The 24,084-nt window shown below is 40.1% G+C and overlaps 1 protein-coding gene across 1 annotated transcript; it reads left to right on the top strand.

The window, feature by feature from the left end:
• Positions 1-500: 500 nt before the first annotated feature.
• LOC133515895 (scolexin B-like) lies at positions 501-24,084 on the top strand. Its single transcript, XM_061848524.1, has 6 exons — positions 501-660; positions 10,968-11,097; positions 11,916-12,069; positions 20,411-20,563; positions 22,285-22,422; positions 23,662-24,084. Exons 1-6 carry the CDS (start codon positions 534-536, stop codon positions 23,827-23,829), a joined length of 870 nt encoding a protein of 289 aa, XP_061704508.1. The 5' UTR covers positions 501-533; the 3' UTR covers positions 23,830-24,084.

The following is a 24,084-nucleotide window of genomic DNA, read 5'->3' as shown; positions in this document are numbered from 1 at the left end:
ATAATTTAATGAATAAAATATAATGTCCTCAACTACATGATAGGTAACCTTATTTCATTTGAATTAGAACAAATTTACTTACGTTTTTGCATAATAAACTATCCTCTTATTCTAAACATCGAAATGCCAGGACGTGCCTCTAGCCAGCCGTCTGTTCCAAGTTGTAGGTATAACTTCGCTTCGCTCGCGCGCTCGAAAATATTGTATACCTAAAACCTCTCCCTTTTCTTGCTGAGAATGTCTTGTAAAGATGGAAGTCACTCTCTATTTATTTGCGATCTACAGTAATCTACACCCAATTACCCATGGGAGCGCTTGGCCCGACTTACAACTTATCCTAATTAACTGTGAATAATTTAGCTAATGTGGTTTTTTATGAGAGAAAACAAGTAGGTACACAAACAAAGTCAAGCAATTAAATGACAAATAGATACTTCCCAATAACAAGCAATTAAATATGCATCTAACGATCATAAGAATTTATATAAAGGCTCTACTGATATAGACAAGTCTAGTTAGTGTTTGGTGTGACGATGAATGCGTTAGTAAGATTGTGTGTGGTGCTCGCGGTGAGTCGCGGCGCCCTGGCGCGCCCGGAGGACCGGACCGACATCGATACGACCACCACCGACTCCGGTCCGCCGGAAGTAACTGAAAACCGTGAGTAACTTCGACAATCACTTCACCGCCTCCAAATAAATCTAATTTCGCCTTCAGCACAGCGGGTGACATTATCGTATCGCAACATTGTAGGCACTGCCAGGCTAAGTACTGAGGCAATATCGTTTTGGGCCCGGGTGGAATTAAATAGCTTATGATTTGCAATTATGGCATTTATTGTTGAAATAAAGACTAAAAGGTGTCTAACAATGAGAATAACTATCTGTAGATGAAAAATATGGCTCAGCAAAGGTCAGTTTACTACTATTAGGTAACTTAAATAATCTTAAGTATAGGCAATAACCACGTCTGCTCAAAACAGGTATTCTTATAATTTTTGGTTGCCAATAAGCAACACGTTTTAGCATATTTACCTACGGCTTAATTTGTCACAATTAACGGAACCTTATAAAAAGTCGGTATTATAAAACAACAATTTTGCAAACTAATGAGTAATGAACTCAAGAATGTATAATTATAAAGCTTCTATTGACATCCAAATGCCTAGTCAGTGTATCAGGTTAGTGTTAAATTGACGATGAGATTGCGGTAATAAATGTAGAGATGATGTGTGTAATGCTCTTGTGCTCACATTGACCCGCGGGGCCCTGGTGCGGCCGGAGATCAGAAGGCCTACCGCGGGCATCTTTCTCTGTCACTCTAATTAAGCCTTAATTGGGGTAAAAGAGAAAGATACCCGCATTTTGCGAACTTCGGTGTTCGCGGTAGGCCCTCAGGGTCGATATCGATGCAACCACTACTGACTCTAGTTGAAGAGAAGTAACTAAAAACCGGTACCGTTAGTAACTTCAACAATGTATTATATTAGGTACCTAAAAACTGATATATCAGCATTTTTTGGTCATTCGGCGGCGGCGTTGGTGATGTGGTTGGACACTTGGCTATTGCATTTTCGATAAAATTGCTGCATACAATAATGATCATCATAACATCATCATCAAAATGATCGAGCAAATACAACGAAACAAAGCCATTTGTCGGCCGGATGATACCCACGGCACGTATTTATTAACCGATCGCAACAATGTGCATCGCAAACCAGTTTAATGTGACTTGGATATGAATGAGTGACCTATTAAAATCTTCTCATGTTTCTACAAGTGTAAGTATACATTTTTTCGGTCAATTAAAATGCCAACATCAGTTTTATTATTAAGCTGGTAGTAATATTCCTGTTGTTAAAGTGGAAAATTCCAGTAGATAGCACGCTTCCAGGGAAATTGCATATGACCAAATAATCAAGTGGTAGTAGGTATCGCAGATAAAAAACAGGTTTATGTTTTTAATAAAATCTTAAAATGTTACCAGCCAGATATCACGCTGTATAAGCACCTCGGGGCATAGCCAACATCAAGACAATCGTACATAGATAAACGCTAAAAAAATATCGGAATCTCTGAATGGCCCAACCAGACATTGATATCGTGCGATTTAGATCACTGATGGAATAGAATTGACTCTAAGATTAAGCAAACAACACAACCTGTACCTGCGGTATCTGCTTTTACTCAGTGGCGTAGCGTGAACTAATCTAAGCATAGGCGAAGTCGCATCTGTGAGGGATGAGAGATCTGGGCCCTTATTCGACATGCTAAAAGTGACGTTTCGTGTTGATTTCCATTTGATGTGAGAAATATTGTGACTTGTCGAATTGCTATTATCACCACCTGTCAGTGAACAATATCCACACTAGAGGCGGGCCGTTGTACCGGAATAGTTTTTGGAACAGGTTATTTGTAATAGACTACTTTTAGCTTGTCGAGTATTTAAAAGTACGGACTTTGATTTCTGAAATAAAACAAATATGAAACTTTTATCACCTCGTACCTCCATTCTTACCGTTACTTTAGGTAAAATAAAATTTTGTTAACAGATGGTCGTCTGGGTGTCTGTTGTATCTAAAAATAATGTAATAATATATAACAAAAATAAGACAATAGATTCATAGCCTTCACTCAAAACGTCACCATATTTCCGACCCTTACCGAAATAATAAGTCGATATTTGTATAAATAATCCTTATTTGTAAGACGCCTAAGCACGGCAAATACGTAAACTGCCTATTGGGAGTCATACTCGTAAAACTGGTATTTTAGACGTACTTTTGGTACGAGTAACAGAGACGTACTTTTGGTACGCAGTCCCAGCTCTAGTCAAGATTCTAGTTGTCAAATATAAGCGTGTCGAATACGTATTAGTTAACTGTCAAATGAAATTAGATCAACGGTAGACTTTTTTGTCGATGGGTATGGCTGCCATGTTTGGATTTATGACATTTAAAAGGGGATCCTAAGGCAGAGAGTAGTTTTTTCTGTACGATTTTGATTCTTCTACTGGACGCAAGATGGAGTTAGCTGCCAAATTCCGATCAGGCTGACGCAACTAGGAAGAAAAAAGTTTTGTATGGAATTTGTTTCGCAAATCATTGCCAACGAAGAAAAAGAAAACGTCAGTGCTATTTATTCTGTCAAGTTTACATCAAGTCTACTGTCAGCCTAATTGCTTTGTTTGTTTTGAAGGCTTCAATGTTTTGTTCGGGTATTTCGTGTAATTTCTTTATTATTTAGTGAAAAAATCGAAAATAGTCAACCGTGATCAGAGTAAAGAGCGAGTTTGTTACAATGCCAGCGAGAAAACGGTTTACTAAGTGTGAAATATGTGGCAAGCGAGCCACTCGGGAAAATCACGAAAAAAGGGATTTTATGGCGAAATTTCCCTTGGATGAAGACTGGTAAGTATTGCTTTAGATACTTTTGACCTTATTTTGGGTCAGCAGGCTATAAACACATCAAAAATTAGATATTTTACATTATTTTTCGTTGTGAACCAGGGATGTACTATAACTATCGATAATTGTAGTTTTATTTGTATATCAGTGTAAATAATTAAATTAAATATGTGAAATTTCCTTAGAACTAGCATGCAATATGACCATAATTAATTCGTCGAAGATTAATAATGCATAAATTATCTATTACTTATGCATTAATGGTCATTAGTTAACATATTTTTTTATCTAGTGATTATTTAATATATTAACCTAAAATGTAAGAAAATTAATCTCTGTTTTTATGATAAATAAAGAAATATTATAGGACATTATTACACAAACTGACTTAGTACTAAAGTATGAATGGCATGTGTTGTGGGTACTTAGACAACAATATATATATATATACCCACAACACATGCTATTCATACTTTAGTACTAAGTCAGTTTGTGTAATAATGAATATATATATGTACATAGTCCTAATTTATAAGTATTTATAAATACATAGGAAATACCCATGTCTCAGGAACAAATATTCATGCTCATCACACTAATAAATGCCCGTTCCAGGATTTGAACCTGGGACCATCGGCTTCATAGGCAGGGTCGCTGCCAACAAGGCCAGACCCGTTCTCATGATTAACAGACATATAAATACATAAAAAGTTAAAGCATTGATAAAGGGTTGTTGATAACTGGATGCCGAAAAACATGATTTATAGATGCATATTAGCGCGAAATAATCAGTTAATCATCTCATTAGCAAACACATGGAATATAAACTGTAGATAAAGTCATGTTTTTCCAAGGCTGTATGTTTTCAGATGCAGGCAGTGGGCCAAATTTGTTGGGAACGAAGACCAGATACATCTTCCCATAGAAAAGTTACATTTATTCAAACATGTATGTGCACATCATTATGAAAATCAAGCATTTAATAAAATAAAAAAACACGACTTAAAAACTGTATTAAAATAATTCGGGTCCACATTAAGCCCGACCAGATAGTAGTCCAATTAAGAACTATCCACTATATAACATACAACTTAAATGTGGACTCGATGCTAACCTGATTTCGAGTACAAAATTTGTAGACAGGAGCCTATGTTTCAACCCTCCCCATTTTATCGATATCGATAAGAATCGTAAGCGTGTAGCGTACTACACTATTTAAATCGCTTATGTTGGTACTATGGTTCTTTGACAGTTCTTTGTCGTACATTTTGGTAATGATTTGCGAAACAAACTGATTCCACTCGCTAGTATGGAAGTCCCGTCTCTTAAAACGTAGTGATTATATGCTCTTTGACAATGACATGCAGTTGCGTCGATGTAGATCTATCATAAAAACGTACATGTGACGCATGTGACAAATGAAAAAAATATCTTCACAATTAACATAAAGCAATACAATACCACAAAATGTCAACAAGAAAACAGATTTATTATAAAAATACAAATTATATACAAAGCTTCATTTTAAAACCAATGGTCGTGGGTTCTAACCCCGGCTCTTAACAATGTGCATCTTGTAACATGTACCGATTGCTTTTCAGTAAAGTAAAATATATTATCACGAGGAAGATGGAGTATCCCCAATAAGGTATATTTTCCCCTCTGGGTTAGAAGGTCAGATAGTAATGAGACAGGGAGATATAGTGAAGAATGCGGAAAAACAAGCATTTATTGTGTTGTTAGGCTAGTTTATTTTCAAAATTTGAAAACGAACGCAACAGCATGCTCAAAGCCCCCTGTGAGTCAGAATCTGTTAAATTTAGGCTTAAGACGAAACAGGAGCTGAGCCCGTACACAAATTTGAGATTTTTAGGTAAAAGGTAAAAAATATCGCCGTCGCGCTGACGAGTGTGGCACCCCGTACCTAGCTAGAGACTATCCCTTGTGTGTGTACCAACAAACCAAATTTTAGACAAATATGATACGTCTTCTTCTGCTTTGTCGTTGTACTCTTTGCAGAGCGTCGTGGTCAACTGCTGATATCAGGCGCAGATGTTGCTTGCCATACGATTTCTCGCCATTTTTCGCGGTTGGGGGCCATTCTGGCAAATGCGTTCAGGGGACCCTTCATGGCAGATTTGATTTGGTCAGTCCATCGCATAGGTGGCCTTTTGCGCGGTCTTTTTCCGTTTGCTCTACCCTGCACCACTAGACGCTCTATGGAGTCGTTGTTCCTCCTCGAGACGTGACCGAAAAAACTGAGTATGCGGGTCTTTACGAGAGTCGGAAGGCGCTGCTTGATACGGAAGTTCTTTAAGGATGGAGACATTAGTCCGAAACTCGGTCCAGGATATCCCCAGCATTTTCCTCCAGCACCATATTTCTAGGGCGTCTATCGTCTTCTCCTGTCTTTCGGATAGTCCAGGTCTCCGCAGCGTATAAGAATATAGGAAAAACGAGGGCCCGTACAAGCCGAACCTTCGTGGTGTTTGTGACGTTTCGGTGATACGTAGCCAATACGTAAAAACTAGCCAAGACAAATCATTTATAATTTCAGGATTTTCTACACAGCACAGAACATGGCACCCATATAGATCTCAATTCCGTTGTCTGCGAGTCAACAACGACACATATTCTTAATATTGAACTTAATTGGCTCTCATTTCACATTTATGTTTTAAATTAATTATAGGCATAGACATACCATATCCTATTGTAAGTACAAAGTTTCAGAGCAATCTAACTAGCCGATTTAAAATGAGAGCGAAACTACATTTGTATGGAGAACCGAATTTGCTGCGGACGCACAATGTAGCATAATCGGATTAGGACCAACCTCGAAATCTCTGTAACAGTCATGAAATTTATTATGTATATAAATTAAAGGCCCCTTTTTCATGCCCAAACCATTTAACATTTGGGGACCTCGAGGAATCCGAGCCATCTTGGAAAATGTGTACCATCAACACAACAGTCAACATTAAAACTTATTAAATTCTACACAAAAAAGTCCTCGATATCTTTGCGGAACAATACATCTTGTTATAGAGAATACTTGCTGAATCTAAGTTTAACGCTTATACACTTCCAGGGGACATTCTCTTAAAAGGAAACTCGGAGGAATATGAATTCTATTTTTAACTATACATTTGTACGTGGTCTACCCCAATATTAACATTTTATTCTACTGCGACTACACCATAAAGAAGGGTTATGGGTGTAAGTACTGATGTTTCAGTACACCCAGTAGCTAGGTATTAGGATACTGGACGGATTTTTTTAAATGACGTATCGTTAGATTCCTCTTGCCATTCACAACCTACTTTTACTTGTTCTATTAAAGAAAAATCAATACAGCCGCCTTAAGAGGACTCCGAATATTAAATCATATTTTTTCTTCTAGCGCCTAAACTATTGAGTCACAGTATCACCCTGATCAGTAGATCCACAGTTAGTATACAAGTGCTATGCAATACAAAGTTACTAAAATTAACGGAAGAAAAAAGTTTAGGGCTAAATAATACGTCATTTAAAAAATCCGTCCAGTATCCTAAGCTACAGTCTGTCCTGAATCCTCAGTACTTATACCCATAACCCTACTTTCTGGTTAAGTTGCAGTCAAGTAAAATATTGATATTGGGGTAGATTATGTACAAATGTATAGTTAAAAGTAGAATTTTTATTCTTCCAAGTTTCCTATTAAGAGAATATCCCATGAAAGGGTATAAGGGCTAAATCTGGGTTTAGCAAGTATTTTTTAAAGCAAGATCATTTTTTTTTTCGCAAAGATGTCTAAAACTATTTTATGTAGAATTTTATAAGCTTGAATGTTGCCTTACACGATTATTGAATAAAGAACGTAGATTTAGAGTAAAACGCGAATTTCTCCTGGATGGTCCACATTTTCCAAGATGGCTGCGGTTCCTCGAGGTCCCCAAATGTCAAATGGTGTGGGCATGAAAAAGGGGCCTTTAACGTATATACATACCAAATTTCATGACTGTTCAGACATTTCGAGTTTGGAACTGTAACTGTACTGCGGACTCAACCTTCACGTTATAATTGTTTAAGTATTAACGTTGACATAGTAACGAAAATAATAAACACGTCAATTGAAGTAAACAATATTATTATATGCAAGAAAATTTTGCAAAATAGGTACATTAATGATTAATATGTAAAACACCATTAATTATTGAATTAAAATTATGATTTTGTGTTAAAAAATATGAGACCAATGATACAGCCCGATTACACGGGCTACATATTAAAAATGATTATCATGGAAACAGTAAATATACACAGGTGAACAAAGTTATAGTAAAATAGGTGCATAATTTCAGAGCTTGCCTGGCCCACCTGTACCACCTACCATGAGCACGGCCGTCTCCTACTATTATTTTTTTCTAATACCTATGGCCTTACTAGCGAACAGTATTCCATGTTCTTGATCCAGAATTTAAACCCTTAACTACATATTTGTGGCACTTGGGGTTGAATTTGAAACTCTAGGGCACTATATAGGCTTCTGGTGACCAGAGGATCAGCATTGTTAACCAGCGCGGAAATGCACCCAGCCTTCTGAGCACCCTACCGAGCGACCAGAATATAGGGCAAATATATTATGTATACGTTTTTGACTTAAGTGTTTTTATCATGTTTTATATTTAAACTTACAGATGTCGAACTACCAGCAAAGTTTTTGAAGAGGTGTAGTTTTTATATTTCCTTGTACCAAACTGATACAGGAAATTGGAGCATCAGTAAATAATCTACACCAAAGACAATGAAGTATAGTCACATATTACTTTAATGTTTTATTTTATTAAAGAAATCGGTAAAAATATGTGTTAACTGAAAATGATAAATTTTATTTTATTTGTAGTTGAATAACAAAATATTAGGTCTTGGTAAGTAATATAGACAGTACAGTAGGTCTTATCTTAATAATTTGAGATCTCATACATGCGTTCCGATATATCTGATGGCGACTGTACATACAATGGGGTCGCGTATACGAGTACAAAGCATTAAAATAGTTGTTGATAGACCAAGTGAGCGAGCTACTATGGTACCTATCTTTATATAAATTTTATGCATTATGTAATAGCGCAATACAGATTTTTTTTTGACAAATGTAGTATTATTTTTATAGTAATAAAGGTTATTCAAGAACCATCTCGTAATTAAAAAAAAAAACGGACTTTATCTCTAAATCTAAAATAAATATGCCTTATATTTACAGATGTGTTAGGTTACAACTTGGTTCGTGAACGTGGTTTAGAAGCAACTTGAGACTGGGTGCGGAGTAAATTGCATCAATTTTTTTTACAATTTTGAGCGTTTATAGAAGAATATGTGGAGCGAGCATTATTCGACGTGTAGGTGTGGGTTCAACAAAAAGATCGCATCTCAATAGTTCTTTATTGTCGTTAAAATTCAATTAATAATCGCCTTTATCGACCATCAACTGTGTGGTCACTTTTTAATTGATTGACGTTGTCAGGTACAGTTTCACTACTCGCCGCCGCATTGTTCATAGCGCATTACTTATCCTATCGAATACAAGATGTCGCTGATTCCTGTAAACTTATGTTTAAAAAAAAAAGACGCTTTACTCTATGCCATATATTGTAGGAAAGGAAGGGTATTCCCTGTCGTACGTCAAAAAATCCAAGATGGTGCCCAAGCCCATGGACAAAAAAGTCTTGCAATAAAATCAACACTTGTCAAAATTTGACATTAGCAATCCACAGTCAGGTGACAATCAAATCAAACCGAACCACTTCGAGTTCAGAGCCATTTCAAACTATATAGTAGTAATAAACAAAGTTGATTTTTGTTTGATTATTTTTTCTATGAATGAGTTTTGATTGTTCCAAATGATAATATCCACAGTTGATAGAATCAACACTTGATACAATCAACATGCGATAGAATCAAGTGTTGATTTGATGTGGACGCGAAATTTGACAGTTGTGCATCTCGAATAAGGCCCCTGCTTTTCTTTCAATGTTTATTCCCAAGGTAATAAGGGATGGCTTCCGCGAGGCCCGGCGAGTACCCACTTCGCCCACCACGCCTAGCTACACCACTTTTACTTATACATATACATACATATAATTTACATGTCTAATACAATATCTCACTTATATGCTACTTCCAAGTCCGCTTAAATCAAGGATTCTTGTTTCGTAACAAAAAGCTTCTTGTTTTAGCATACCTTAACAAGCACCGTAATAGGTACATGTACTATTAGATGTGGGAGCAATAAAGGAAACTGCAAAAAAGTAGATAAGTATTACCAATGATATTATATTACTACATATAAGATATATAGATAAGTTATAGGCGTTCCAAAATTGAAGCGATTACTTTGTACGAATTGTACAAGTTCGTAGCGGCATGCAAAAATGTTTATGAGGTAAGCCATAGTTTGATTAGGATTTCTGGAGGAAAGTTCTCAGATCTCTCTAAATGGGCATGCCCATGGAAATCGAGTTCTATGGACGCTCCGCCACTGCAAGATGCCTTTAGTCGCGCCTAATAGGCAAGCGAGAGATGTGCACGTGCTATCGAACTCTCGCACACCGTGAGAGAAAGAGACAAGATTATGTACACGAGCATGTCTTCGAAGGTAATTAAATGGAAGTATTGTTTGTGCTCCTCATGTATGAGTATAGCCTATCTATAGTTATATAATATCATTGGGTATTACAAACCAAATTTATTACATGTCCTACAGAAATATTAGAAACTTTAACACTTCAATCGGATACTATCCGCAATTGATCAATTTTTCAAGCAAAAATTATAAATAGTGTAACATTTAGTCTCGCCACAGATATTTCGAATCCCACGGTCATATTGCGCATGCTCTCCATTGTTGTAAATGCGACAAATTCTATCGATAACCAGCCGAGCGGATAATAGATCTTACGTACCTATACTCATTTCAATTTCTTGCAAAACGCACCTATTGGTTATGGTTACGTCGTTGCTAAGATCCATAAATTAAATACATGTGTATGCTTACTTCTTTCAGGAGAAAACGCATTACATCTAGTGAAACGCTAGAATCAGAATATGATTAGTGCAAACACCACTGTAACTAACCAAGGTTTAACAAAAAGAAAACGTGTCCAATGAGACCAGGCACATAAGCCGTTACTCAAATGCTACGCTGCTGTTTTTGTTCACCGCCTACTTCAGTGTCAAAATCGGATAGTTGTCACTGCCAAGTCAGTGCTAAGCGTGGTCGAACCAGAATAGAATCTCAACTAGAATATATGGTATGAAGCAGTGGTGGGCAAACTTTCTTCATGGGGGGGGGGGGGGGGACAGAAAGTTAAGGAGGCCCAGGATTGCAGCAAAAATGTATTTTGGCGCGACAGTATCTCGCGGCGGGAGAGACTATCCGTCCCTCTTTAATTAACATAGAAAAAGACACCCGTCTAGTCTATCTCGCCGCGAAGTAATGTCGTGCCAATCATGTGCTTAGCCTACTGATAGGTATAAAGTTTCGTTCATTATAAGTCGTTGCCCGTCCTACTTGCAGCTATCTCCAAATCCACGAAGAATGACACCGCGACGGCGGTGCACCGGCGGATCCCGTCGGCCGTGCTGTTCGGCGGAACTTGCGGAGGCACCGTCATCGGCGAGCGCTGGGTGCTCACCGCGGCGCACTGGTCAGATGTCTTTGACTGCTATAACGTTTATTCTTTGACTGTCATAATATGTACATTACTTTGACATACTTGGGCTTGGTAGCTCTTATTACTTATTATGCACAGTTCACTAAAATATAAAGCAATTAAATTAGTCACTACTCGTACTTGATAGACGTGATACACTTTTTTTTTTCTTTTTTTTTTATAGAACATTATATACACACTTATCTACCCGTAACAGCATGCACTTATGGTATACTGTAAAATGAGTGTGAAAATTTTAATAATCACCTGTACATTTGTCTCCTTATTTCTGCTAATAATTGTACCTATTACCTATCCAAACAAAGGATTTACAGACATAAATTGCACATTTATGTATATAGAGGTAGGTAGTGTTAGCGCAGTTAGAGTTACCTAATAATTCGTTAATTTTCTCTTTACATAAATTAGAAGATGTTTGAACAAATACATCAGGCAACGAATCATAAAATTACGCAACATAATTTGTTACTAAATGTCAGGTCAATACACAAGGATTAAACCTAGATTTACAGTCAGCAGCAATAGCAGTGTAGCGTATAAAACAACGCGCCAAAAGTATCTACCACCCTAGATCACTTTTCCGATCAGAAATATACCTCTTGTCTTGTTGTCTCTACAGTTCGCAGTAAAAAGTATCTGCCACAGTTTAATTGTTCTACATATAGTAGAGTCGTATTATACATATTTTTATTATTAAGTTTTATTAATTATTAAGATCCGCTACTTTTTTTTATGCTGAATGTAATAGGAAGTACATCATTCCAACATAAAAATATAAAAAACTTTTTCAGCACAATCTTCTCAGGAGCGGACTACGTTGTGGCGGGCACGGGCCACACCGACGACGACAGCGGCGTGCACAGATCCGTGAAGCGGCTGGTGGTGCACCCGCGCTTCACCGTCGGCCCTTACTGGCTGAGAGCTGAGGACTTCAACATCGCGCAGGTAAACAGTTTATCCAAAAATTATAAAAAATATATATTTGAATGTCTCACAATAAGACCTTTCATTTGATATATAACATGACATAGTTTGCAAACTTTGTTTTTTAATTTTTAGATTTACCAAAAGTGGCCCCTATGTTTAAAATTCATTCGTTGACGTTAGGTACATGCCCATCTTTGGGACTCAGTCTTACATATGGATACCAAATTTCAAATTAATTGCTCCAGTAGTTTCGGAGCAAATGGGCTGTGACAGACGGACAGACATACCCACAAGTGATCATATAAGGTTTCCGTTTTTCCCTTTGAACCCTAAAAACATACCATTGTGAAGTAGTTCGACGAAGAATATTACGTACGACACAAAAAAAGGTTTTTCCTAACTGCAGAATTATCTACATCGGTCGGGACGACAAATGACAGCAAAAAATACCTACATCGGATTTCTTGCTTAGGTGCTCGCAGAAAATACTGACCATTTAATATTTTACTGCCATATTATATATAAAACATAAATCGTTTTTATTAACCACTTACACATAATTTCTAAGTTAAAAAAATTAACTATAAAACTGATATGTATTATAAAATTAGTGTTATTAAATTAGTAAAATTAAACTATGAAAACTCGGATGGTTGAAATATCTCTATGAACTCAAAAACAGGAACTTAAGTCTAAAACGAAACGTAGCTAATAGGTTTAAAGATATGATAAAATAAAATAAACCGGCCAAAAGCATGTCGGGCCATGCTCAGTGTAGGGTTCCGTAGTTAACCGTAAAAATAGACTTTTTGACAAAAACTCAAAGACGGCTTTACCGATTATGTTCGCTATAGTTATCACTGAAAGGTTACTTATATGTATTTTTTTTATATTTTTTGGACCCATTGTTCAAAAGTTAGACGAGGGAGGGACACAATTTTTTTTCTTTCAGAGTGATTATTTCCGAAAATATTATGTTTATCAAACAATTGTTTTGAAGACCCATATTTTTTTAAAGATCTATTTAACGACACTACATGTATGGTTGAAGCGAAAAAAAAACATCCCCACTTCGTGAAGGGGATCTACCCTAAAAAAATATTTTTCTAGGTTTTATTTTACGACTGTCGGTGTAACTGATTTATAACATGCCAAATTTCAGCTTCGGACGGACAGACAGACAAACAGACATGGCGAAACTATAAGGTTTATAAGGGTTCCTTTTTGGTTGGTTAACTACGGAATCATTTTTTTCCTTTTGAGGTACAGATCCTAAAAAAGCAAAACATATTCGAACGAAGTATCTCCTTCAATTAATCGCAACTTCGAAACATTATAGGCAGATATATCCGATGTTTTATTTGCCAAATTATCGTTTCAACGAACGAGTTTTTTTTTCATAAACCGTTGTTCAGCTTTGGCCTTGTATTCTACAAGATTTTTTCGTATTTACTGTGGCAACACCAGCTCACAGTTGAAATTTGAATATTGCTCTGTCATAGACACGTCAGGGTCAGTGTGTCATCAACCTACCACTAGTTAACATCGTATTTCATCGTTCTCGCTAATTCTCGCAACTTATTGAAAGCACTACTGCCAATCACGTCTCTAGCATTTAGATTCAGTGTTGTGTGGACGAAGGGCACCAGGCACATCCGAAGTGGAAAATCCGAGGTCTAAGTTGGACGACTCAAGGTAACGGTTCTGAGCTTACTTCTAGCTGGCGACAAGGACAGCCAGAATCACCACCAGCGGTCTTCAACGGCGACCAACGATTCAGCCCCACAACTCCCGGACTGAAAGGTAACTTCGCCCTACACTATTTCACATTTTAGTTTTAATTTAATATTCTAATCTTAATATCTCACAACTTTCTTGCTCAACCGGCCCCTAAATTTCATTCCCTATCGCCCCCCTTTTTCGAATTACAGTCCACTCTCTCGCTATTGAACATTTTGGTCCTTCGAACCGGATAATTTGAAAAGTGACCTTTGGTTTTCGTTTCTCGTTGTTTGTTGCTTATTCAAATTTGTTTGGTCATATCATTTGTTTAATTCAAAATTTAGGGTACACTTATAAAAAAGTCGAGGGTAAGCAAGAAAGTTGGTGGCCGTGTAGTAGTGCTTTTAGTAAATCATTCGTTCACTCGTGGTTAATATTGCTGACAACATTCTCATAGTTGTCAAGGGTTAACGTCAACTGTCAATGTCACTAGTATCAGTCAGTAGTACTTCGTTGTTATTGAATTAATCTTGCAATTAAGTTTGAGTTTTTCGCCGTTTTAGTGTTTTTAATTGCACTTAAAACAATATGAGTGTACATGGTGATAGTGACACGGATCCCGCGACAGTAGACATGTTCCATGTCGCGCGAGGTTACGCTATTTTTCGGTTAGAAAATATTGAGGGTTCCGACTTGAAAGGGTATGATGAATCAGACATCAAGGATATAGAAAAGGACTTTCACAAAGCACAACTACGGATTTTACGTCCACTTAAACCTGAAAAACGTGTGGAGGAGTATGAAGTCACCAAGGAATTTGAAAGTAAGCTAAAATCCGTAAAATGTAGGTTGAGACAAATGGCTAGAAGTGAAATAAGTGATAAGCCTGAAGTGAAATCTTTAACGCTTGAGAATAATTTAGCTAAGCTTCCAAAAATATCGATTACGCCTTTTGATGGGAAACTGGAAAGTTGGGTGTCTTTTAAGGAGCTTTTTGATTCCCTTATACATAGTCGGAGCAATATTAGTAATGTGGAGAAATTGCACTACCTTCTATCAAGCGTTCAGGGTTCCGCACATGATTTAATAAAAAGTTTTCCTTTGTCAGGTGACAATTACAGCAGTGCATATGAAACACTGTCCAACTATTATGATAGGAAGAGGCAAATTGCTGTCATGTACTATGAAAAACTGCTAAATTGTGAGCCAGTCAAAACCAAAATAGATTTGGAAAGGGTTTTTAGAACTTTTAATGAAAATTTAACTATTTTGTCAAAATTTAACCTCCCCGACAAGAATTTTATGTTATATTATTTGCTTTGGGCAAAGTTAGATGTCGCTACCCGAGAAGCATTTGAGTTACAACTCGCTTCCAATACTGAAGTTCCAAAGTTTGAGGAATTAAAAAACTTTATTGAAAAGCGGAGCAGGGCTTTGGAAAACTCCAGTGTTAGTGTTAGGCCTCAAGTTCAGAATGTTAAACCGTTAACCAAAAACAAAACGGCCCTTGTCGTTTCGACTACATCAACACAGAGTTGTGTTTTTTGTTCGGGTCAACATAGTCTCGATAAATGTAACAAGTTTATAAATCTCAATAATGATGGCCGGTTTAATTTTGTTAAGGAGAAGGGTTTGTGTATTTTATGTTTCTCAAATGCACATAGGGTGAAAACTTGTCGAGCTTCTCGCTGTAGTGTGTGTAATCGCTCGCACCACAACTTATTGCATTTCACAAAGAGTGTGGAAGCACCCACGGGCACAGAGATTGCTACTGCACCGCCTAGCAATGGCATGAGCAGTAGTAGTAGTAACACGGTTTTAGCTGCTATGGCGGGAGATAATACAATCTTCTTCGCTACTGCCCAGGTGTTAATTCGGGACAGTTCTGGTGTCTTCCGCCCAGTGCGGGCGCTCTTGGATGGTGCTAGTGCATGCAATTTCATGTCAAAATCCTGTGCAGAAATGCTAGGGTTTGAAACTTCTGGACAACACACTGTGTTTGGCATTGGCAATTCGCCATATCAAACATTTGGCGCACTATCATGTGAGGTCAAGCCAATGGGAAATGAACCCTCTTCACTGAGTACTAAACTCGAAGCTTTCGTTTTGTCGCCGGTATGTGCCGACCAACCTCCTCAACCTGTCGATTCGTCGGGGTGGTCGCACATCAGGAATTTATCGCTGGCTGATCCTGGTTTCGCCCGTCCGGCGCCGGTGGACCTGTTACTTAACGCACAGGTCTTCGTTTCGTCGTTGTTGCCCGGTATACGGCGTGGGGAGCCTGGACAGCCTACTCTGTTGAAAACCATCTATGGATGGGTCGTTATGGGTGAGTGTGACGGGAGTCAGCTCACAACAAGCGCTCTCGTATCGTATCGTAACAATAAAAATCATTGTTTTTTCGTGTCGAGTCCTTCGCAGATTTTGTCGCTTGATGATTCTATAAAAAAATTTTGGGAATTAGAAAACGTTAGTTCTCCGACTAAACCTTTCGTATCTGAGGAGGACCAACGCTGCGAGGACTATTTTCTTGAAAAATACTATCGCAATGAAGAAGGCAGGTTCGTAGTTCCACTACCATTTGTCGATCCCGCGAACAAACCTACCTTCCTCAATTCGCGTGAAATTGCTCTCAAGCGGTTCACGTCGTTGGAACGCAAGTTGAACTCCAACCCCGAGTTCAAAAGGGCGTATGTGGAATTTATGGATGACTATGAGGCTCGTGGTCACTTGGAAGAAGTGGAACCTCCTTCCACAAGTGAAGGCCACTTCTATTACATACCTCACCATGGAATTCTGCGCGATTCCGTCACCACTCCTCTTCGCGTGGTTTTCGACGCAAGCGCTAAGGACGCCAACGAGGTGTCTTTGAACGCTACTCTTCTCGCTGGGCCCAAGCTTCAGACCAACATTTTCGATCTGCTCACACGTTTTCGCTGGCATGCCGTCGTCTTCACAGGTGATGTGAAACAGATGTACAGGCAGATCCTGATCTCTGATGAAGACGCTGAATTTCAGCGCATTTTGTGGCGCCCTTCTGCTGTCGATCCTGTGCGCGACTACCGTCTTAAAACGGTAACCTACGGGGTTTCTGCTGCGCCATTCCAAGCTCTTCGTACAATGGCTCAACTTGCCAGTGATTCTGCAGCCGCATACCCAAGTGGTTCAACTGTTCTCGCTCGTGACATCTACGTCGACGACGTCGTCACCGGAGCGGATTCTGTCGAGCAGGCGCGTTTACTTCAGGTGGACCTTACGAAAATATTGTCGTCGGGGGGTTTCCACCTCAGGAAGTGGACCTCCAATAGTAGTGAGTTCTTGGAGAGTCTTCCGTCTTCTGATCTGTACTCGGAAGACTTTAAACATTTCGAAGAAATGACTGATATTTCTCTAAAGATATTGGGCTTGCTATGGCAACCTCAATCAGATTCTTTCCGGTTTCGTGTCGCCGCTGCTCCTAACGGTCGGTGCACCAAGCGCACCATTCTGTCGGAGATAGCTAGAATCTTCGATCCATTAGGTTTCCTCTCGCCTGTAACATTTCTCGCCAAGTATCTGATGCAATTGCTTTGGGTTTCGGGCGTTTCCTGGGATGGAGATGTCCCGGAAAGCATCAGGCTGGAATGGCAGGAATTCAAAACTCAACTCTCGTCGCTGAGTGCTGTAGCTGTGCCACGCCGTTTAGTCGGGAAATTCGACGTGCTACATCTCCACGGATTTTGTGACGCGTCAGAACGTGGCTTCTGTGCCGTAATCTACTGCCGTACAGTAACTGAGGAGGGTGACGTCGACGTACAGCTCGTGTGTGCTAAGTCCAAGGTCGCGCCATTGCGTAAATTGTCGGTGCCGCGTCTCGAATTGCTCGCAGCGGTTCTGCTGTCTGACTTGATGGCTTCGGTCGTGGAGGCTTTGAAGCCTTTCCACTCGGTAGACAGAATCTTTGCATGGTCGGACTCAAGTGTGACGTTGACCTGGATTAAGTCGTGTCCGTCCAGGTGGAAAACGTTCGTGGCCAACCGTGTGAGTCATATCCAAGACGTTATTCCTCCCGATTCTTGGCATCATGTCAGAACCACTGACAATCCAGCCGACTGCGGATCGCGTGGTTTGCTTCCCCAAGATTTAATCAACCAAACTTGCTGGTGGAGCGGGCCTGATTGGCTCAGGCACCCCACTGAGAGCTGGCCTAAGTCAGTGCTGCTGCCAGATAGGGACGTTCTCCATGATGAGCAAAAGATTACAGTCCTCGTAGTGTCCAATGACAATGCACTAATCGACAACTTACTGGAGAAGTTTTCGTCGTTAAGAACACTTCAACGTGTTTTAGCCTATTGTTGTCGCTTCGCGAATAACGCGAAGAACCGAAAAACGGCCGGGAAGTGGCTACGCGGTCCTTTAACATCTTTCGAAATAAAGCAGGCACTCATGGTTATTGTACGTTTCGTGCAGCAGCGCAGCTTCGCTCAGGAAATCGAAATCATTTTGAACAATCATTCGAACTCTCTCCCAAAAGCGTTCAGAAAACTGTCCCCATTCATGGATGACGCGGGTCTCTTGAGGGTGGGCGGTCGCCTGTCGCGAGCTTCTCTCGACTTCGACGTGAAGCATCCTTTGCTTCTACCTCGCGACAATCGGCTGACCTTCCTTCTTATTGATGATTATCATAAGCGGTTCATGCATCCAGGCATCCAAACACTTCATAACTTGCTAGCGCAACATTTCTGGATTATGTGTCCGAAACGGGCTATTTATGCAGTCGTATCGAAGTGCATGAAGTGCTTTCGGGTTCGGCCACCGGGTGCTCCTGCGCCATTCATGGGCGACTTACCATCGTATCGAATATCCCAACTGAAGGCTTTCTCGAGCGCAGCGGTTGACTTTGGTGGGCCTTTCGACATCGCTCTCGGTCGCGGACGTGGTAACAAGACGTACAAAGGTTATATTTGCGTCTTTGTCTGTACCGCAACAAAGGCCATTCATACCGAGCTCGTCACCGAGTTGTCCTCGGATGCTTTTCTCGCCGCACTTCGGCGTTTCGTCTCTCGTCGTGGTCGGTGCAGCCGGTTAGTGTCTGACCAAGGTAAAAATTTTGTCGGTGCGAACAACATCCTGCAACGCTTAGTGAAGGATGCTGCCGCACACCATACAATCAACTTCGAGTTCAACCCGCCGGGTAGCCCACACTTTTCAGGACTCGCTGAAGCTGGAATTAAGGCCGTTAAAACACACTTGTCGCGTGTCGTCGGGAACCAAAGGTTGACATACGAGGAGTTCTCGACGATCTTGGCCCAAGTTGAGGCTTTACTCAACTCAAGGCCACTAACTCCTCTCAGCACCGACCCCAACGACCTGTCGGCCTTGACACCGGGTCATTTCCTCACCACGGAACCCCTATCGGTCGTACCTGAGGAAGACTTCTCAGACGTTCGGGTTAGCCCTCTCCAACGCTGGAAGTTGCTTCAGAAGATGCACCAGGACTTCTGGAACAAATGGTCGAAGGAGTATATGCATACTCTCCAGCAGCGGATGAAGTGGCACGACAGACATCCTAACGTCCAAGTTGGCACACTTGTGCTCGTCGTGAACGAGCAGACGAGCCCAATGAAGTGGCCCCTGGGTCGCATTATCGACACACACTCCGGATCTGACGGGATCTGTCGTGTGGTTACTGTGCGCACTGCCACAGGGTTGTACAAACGGCCTGTGGTCAAGCTGTGTCCACTACCTGCGTAGTCGCTTTAATGCGCTACATTTGTGTTGTCCATTCTTCGTTTAGCTTTAATATTATCGCACTTGCTTCACTTTCATTGTTCCTTTCGCTTAGTCAAAATACAAATGCATTTTGGTGGGCGGAATGTTCAGCTTTGGCCTTGTATTCTACAAGATTTTTTCGTATTTACTGTGGCAACACCAGCTCACAGTTGAAATTTGAATATTGCTCTGTCATAGACACGTCAGGGTCAGTGTGTCATCAACCTACCACTAGTTAACATCGTATTTCATCGTTCTCGCTAATTCTCGCAACTTATTGAAAGCACTACTGCCAATCACGTCTCTAGCATTTAGATTCAGTGTTGTGTGGACGAAGGGCACCAGGCACATCCGAAGTGGAAAATCCGAGGTCTAAGTTGGACGACTCAAGGTAACGGTTCTGAGCTTACTTCTAGCTGGCGACAAGGACAGCCAGAATCACCACCAGCGGTCTTCAACGGCGACCAACGATTCAGCCCCACAACTCCCGGACTGAAAGGTAACTTCGCCCTACACTATTTCACATTTTAGTTTTAATTTAATATTCTAATCTTAATATCTCACAACTTTCTTGCTCAACCGGCCCCTAAATTTCATTCCCTATCGCCCCCCTTTTTCGAATTACAGTCCACTCTCTCGCTATTGAACAACCGTCGTATTTTAAATAGGATTACCAATTTAACCTAACCGGCTTTACAGGATACATTTTTCAAAAGTTTGGAAAAAAATACTTATCATTTATTATAAATAATTATTATAGAAGAACGCGTTCAGACAAATTAAAATTTGGTAAATGAAACAAAGGACAAACATTTTTCGTTGCGATATGATACCTCTCCACGATAAGGATTAATCACACATTAATACATATTTATTTGGTTGTCAGGTGGGCGCACACTGGGACTTCCTGCTAGCGGAGCTGGAGGAGCCGCTGCCGCTGGACGGAGTGAACATCTCGGCCGTGCCACTCGACGACGAGGGCTACCTTCACCACGGCACACTCGTGGCCTACGCGGGCTACGGTGCGGCGCACCATGGCGTGAGTAACTCATAGCTGCTGGTCAGGCTCCCTACTGCAGCTGAACGGAGTGAATATCTTACGGAGCCCGACACCATGGCGTAAGTAACTCTTAGTTGGTGGTCAGGATTCCTACTGAAGGAGCCACTGCTACTGGACGGCTCGCAGGCACGCACTAACAGTTACACCATCGATTAGGATATGAAATATTCTTATATGCAATAACAAACAAAACAAAGGAACCTTAGACTCTCTTATATATGTTTTTTTTTAATATTATAGGACATTATTACACAAATTAACTAAGTCCCACAGTAAGCTCAATAAGATTTATGTTGAGGGCACTTAGACAACGATATATATAATACATAGATATTTTATAATTACTTAAATACATAAAACACCCATGACTCAGGAACATCCATGCTCATCACACGAATAAATGCCCTTACCAGGATTTGAACCCGGGACCATCAGCTTCATAGGCAGGGTAACTACCCACTAGGCCAGATCGGTCGTCATATATGTGGATCCAACTACACATATGCAAACTGGCCTGATATGCATATGTACATACCTTAACTGAACTAAATATACTTAAGCGCCTACAGCAATCATCGATATATCTTCTCTCTTCTTATATGAAGAAGTATTTTTTTGATAAAATTTTGTACCTAGACTAAATTTTATCAAAAAACTACTTCCTCACTAAATTTGTTCATTTTTAACCGACTTAAAAAAAGAAGGTTATCAATTCGACCGTATTATTTTATTTTTTTGCATGTATGTTACCTCAGAACTTCGTCATTTCTGAACCGATTTGTTTTTTTGTTCCAATGTATTTAGTCCCTAGTCACGTTATTGTCAAAACCCACTTCTGATGATGGGATCTATCAGGAATCCAGGGAACTCCTCAAATCTTATAGGTTTATTAGTATATATATATATAAAGCAATTTTCAACAACTTATTTTCAACAACAAACCAAGCATTTACATCCAAAACAGTGCCATTTGATGAAGCGGCACTGCTGATGATGACCGAACGGGACTCTTACAACGCATATTTGACTTTTGGCGATTTGTCCTTTTCGTTATGTTTGTTAAGCTAGTAAGTTCTGAAGGAACATTTATGTTAAGGTCTAGTTCTTATGATGGGTTCCATGAAGTTCAACTCCACAAATCTTGGTGGCTTCAGATCTAGACCTTGAAACTTTCCCAAAACGCAAACAATTTTTGTGACATGACAGTTTGGCCAGACAGGAACGAGCCTTTCAGAATGATGCATCACTTATCAGTTAATCACTAGTAAGAAAAACGAAAAATAGAAAAATAAAATTAATCTCTGAAAAAAAAGTAAAACCGACTTCAGTAAGATAGTATAAAATATCACACCAGAGGGGGAGGGGTTAGCCTAATGTGACCAGGATGTGAGTAGGAAGGGAGGAGGACTCAAAATTCTTCATATTCGTGTGATGTAATTTATGGATGACCCCTTAATTTTATAGGTGCCACTGTTATAGAACGCGTCATTAATACTCGTAGGTACCGTAGTGAAATTGACCGGTGGCCATGACCGTGGCAATACAGTGGAACGGACGGTTACCGAATTTACCTATAAGCCGTTTATAAAATGCGACCTTGATCGTCTGAAAACATGTAGGTACTTACACAATGTCCTCCTAGTAGGATGTCAGATTCGGGAGCTACTTAATTGTACCTAATAAGAGCTGTTTAATTCCAGGAGACGATGCGCGAAGAGATGCACCTCATGGAGCTAGAGACGTTAGACAACGACGCTTGCGCCAGCTTGGAGCAATTCAGCTCTGAAGATATGTTTTGCGCCAAGGGCCGACCGCCCAGGTTCGACTCCGCGTGCAACGTAAGTATACCTCTACCTATTATCTATTTTCAGAATCACTATCTAGCAGTAGCAACACAGAGTCAAGATGGAGTAGTAGTATTTATAACGTACCTAAGCATAAGCACTATAAAGTACTCGTAGATATAGATCTTATTTATCGAGAACTCGAATAACTCGATCTCGCTATAGATTTAATTCCCTCAAAAAATCGTTTTCTCGAGTCTCCAGTCGCTGAACGCAATAAATCCAAATGATTTGAATAAGAGCAATTCTGTTGCCAATACTAAGACTCATTTAAGGAGCTGTGATGGAGGATGAGAAATGGCGAACGCGTTATAACCACGAGCTATACCAAATGTATGTACAATCAGCATAACGTCATTAAGACCATAAAGATCAGACGCCTGCGATGGGCAGGGCACGTGCTACGGATGGACGAGGCCAGAGTACCCAACCGCATTCTAGATGGCCAACCGGAGAGCCGCAGAGGTAAAGGCAGGTCCAAGCTCAAATGGTTGGACGGCATATACCAGGATATCAGGACCTTAGTAGTGACAAGTTGAAGAAGGAATGCCACGAATAGATCGGACTGGAGAGATTTGCTTGACAAGGCCCACCCGCGGCTGTAATGCCTCAGATGATGATCACGAATTTTGTCGCCAAACAGATTTCAGATTTTTATTGGTAAAAAAAGTACAGATTTTTACACGTCAGAATAAAAATACAATATTCATAATTTAAGATTAACTTTCTGCGGTTTAGATATAATAAAATAAAATTTCAAAATGTCAGTTATTTAAGTACATGTCAAGTAAATAATCATATAATAATGTTATAAATTGATTTAGAATCATCAACGAAATGTCAAAATATCGTCAATTCAATTAAATTACAAACAAAGGACGCATACAACATGTCCACTATTACCTGCTACAAATTATCCCTTTAGGTATTTCGAATTAATTTATATCGTAACAAGCTAATTCAATAAGTCTTTAATTTATTTTTTTAAATTGTGTCACTGCCTGAATTTTTTATATCAAACATTTGCAATTTAAACAAACTTAGCATTGATAGTCTAATAGCAGAACCTTGCCGTTTGATCTAGGTATCGTAGTACCTATGTATGTATCCGAAAAACCTTGCAGTTTTCAGTCTGCAATTGCTAGTCTCCAGCCTAACAAGTAATCATGAAGCGCGCGGATCACGTTTCCATCTAGGTTTTTATTTGAGGTTTTATAAACACCATACTTTCAGGGTGACAGCGGCAGCGGCCTGGTGACGGAGGGCGAAGGTCCGCGGAGACTGGTGGGTGTGGCGTCGTGGGTGCAAGACGATGCGCGCGAGTGCGCACCCGGCAAGCTCGTCGTGTTCTCGCGAGTGTCCGCCGTGCGCGACTGGATTAAGCAGATCACTGGCATATAGCACAACTCCAGCACCAGCAGGCTGGTGGGCGAGCGTTGCGTCGTGGGTGCAGAACAACGCGCGAGTGCGCACCCGGCAAGTTCGTCGTGTTCTCGCGCGTGTCCACCGTGCGCGACTTGGTCAAGCTCGTCACCGGCATTTAGGACACAACTCCAGCATCAGCGGCCTGCTGATAGACGGTCAAGGTCTGCGGAGGCTGGAAGTCATGGCGTCATGGCGTCTGGGTCAAGCAGATTATTATTGTGATGCATCATA

The sequence above is a fragment of the Cydia pomonella genome, chromosome 3 (genome assembly GCF_033807575.1).
Source record: "Cydia pomonella isolate Wapato2018A chromosome 3, ilCydPomo1, whole genome shotgun sequence".
Taxonomy (NCBI): Eukaryota; Metazoa; Arthropoda; class Insecta; order Lepidoptera; family Tortricidae; genus Cydia; species Cydia pomonella.
This window is presented reverse-complemented; position numbering and strand designations above follow the sequence as displayed.

Coding starts and splice junctions, on each gene's coding strand:
- LOC133515895 (XM_061848524.1), top strand. CDS start 534: ATGAATGCGTTAGTAAGATTGTGTGTGGTGCTCGCGGTGAGTCGCGGC. Junction 661..10,967: donor GCCGGAAGTAACTGAAAACC/GTGAGTAACTTC, acceptor TCCTACTTGCAG/CTATCTCCAAATCCACGAAG. Junction 12,070..20,410: donor AGGACTTCAACATCGCGCAG/GTAAACAGTTTA, acceptor TTTGGTTGTCAG/GTGGGCGCACACTGGGACTT.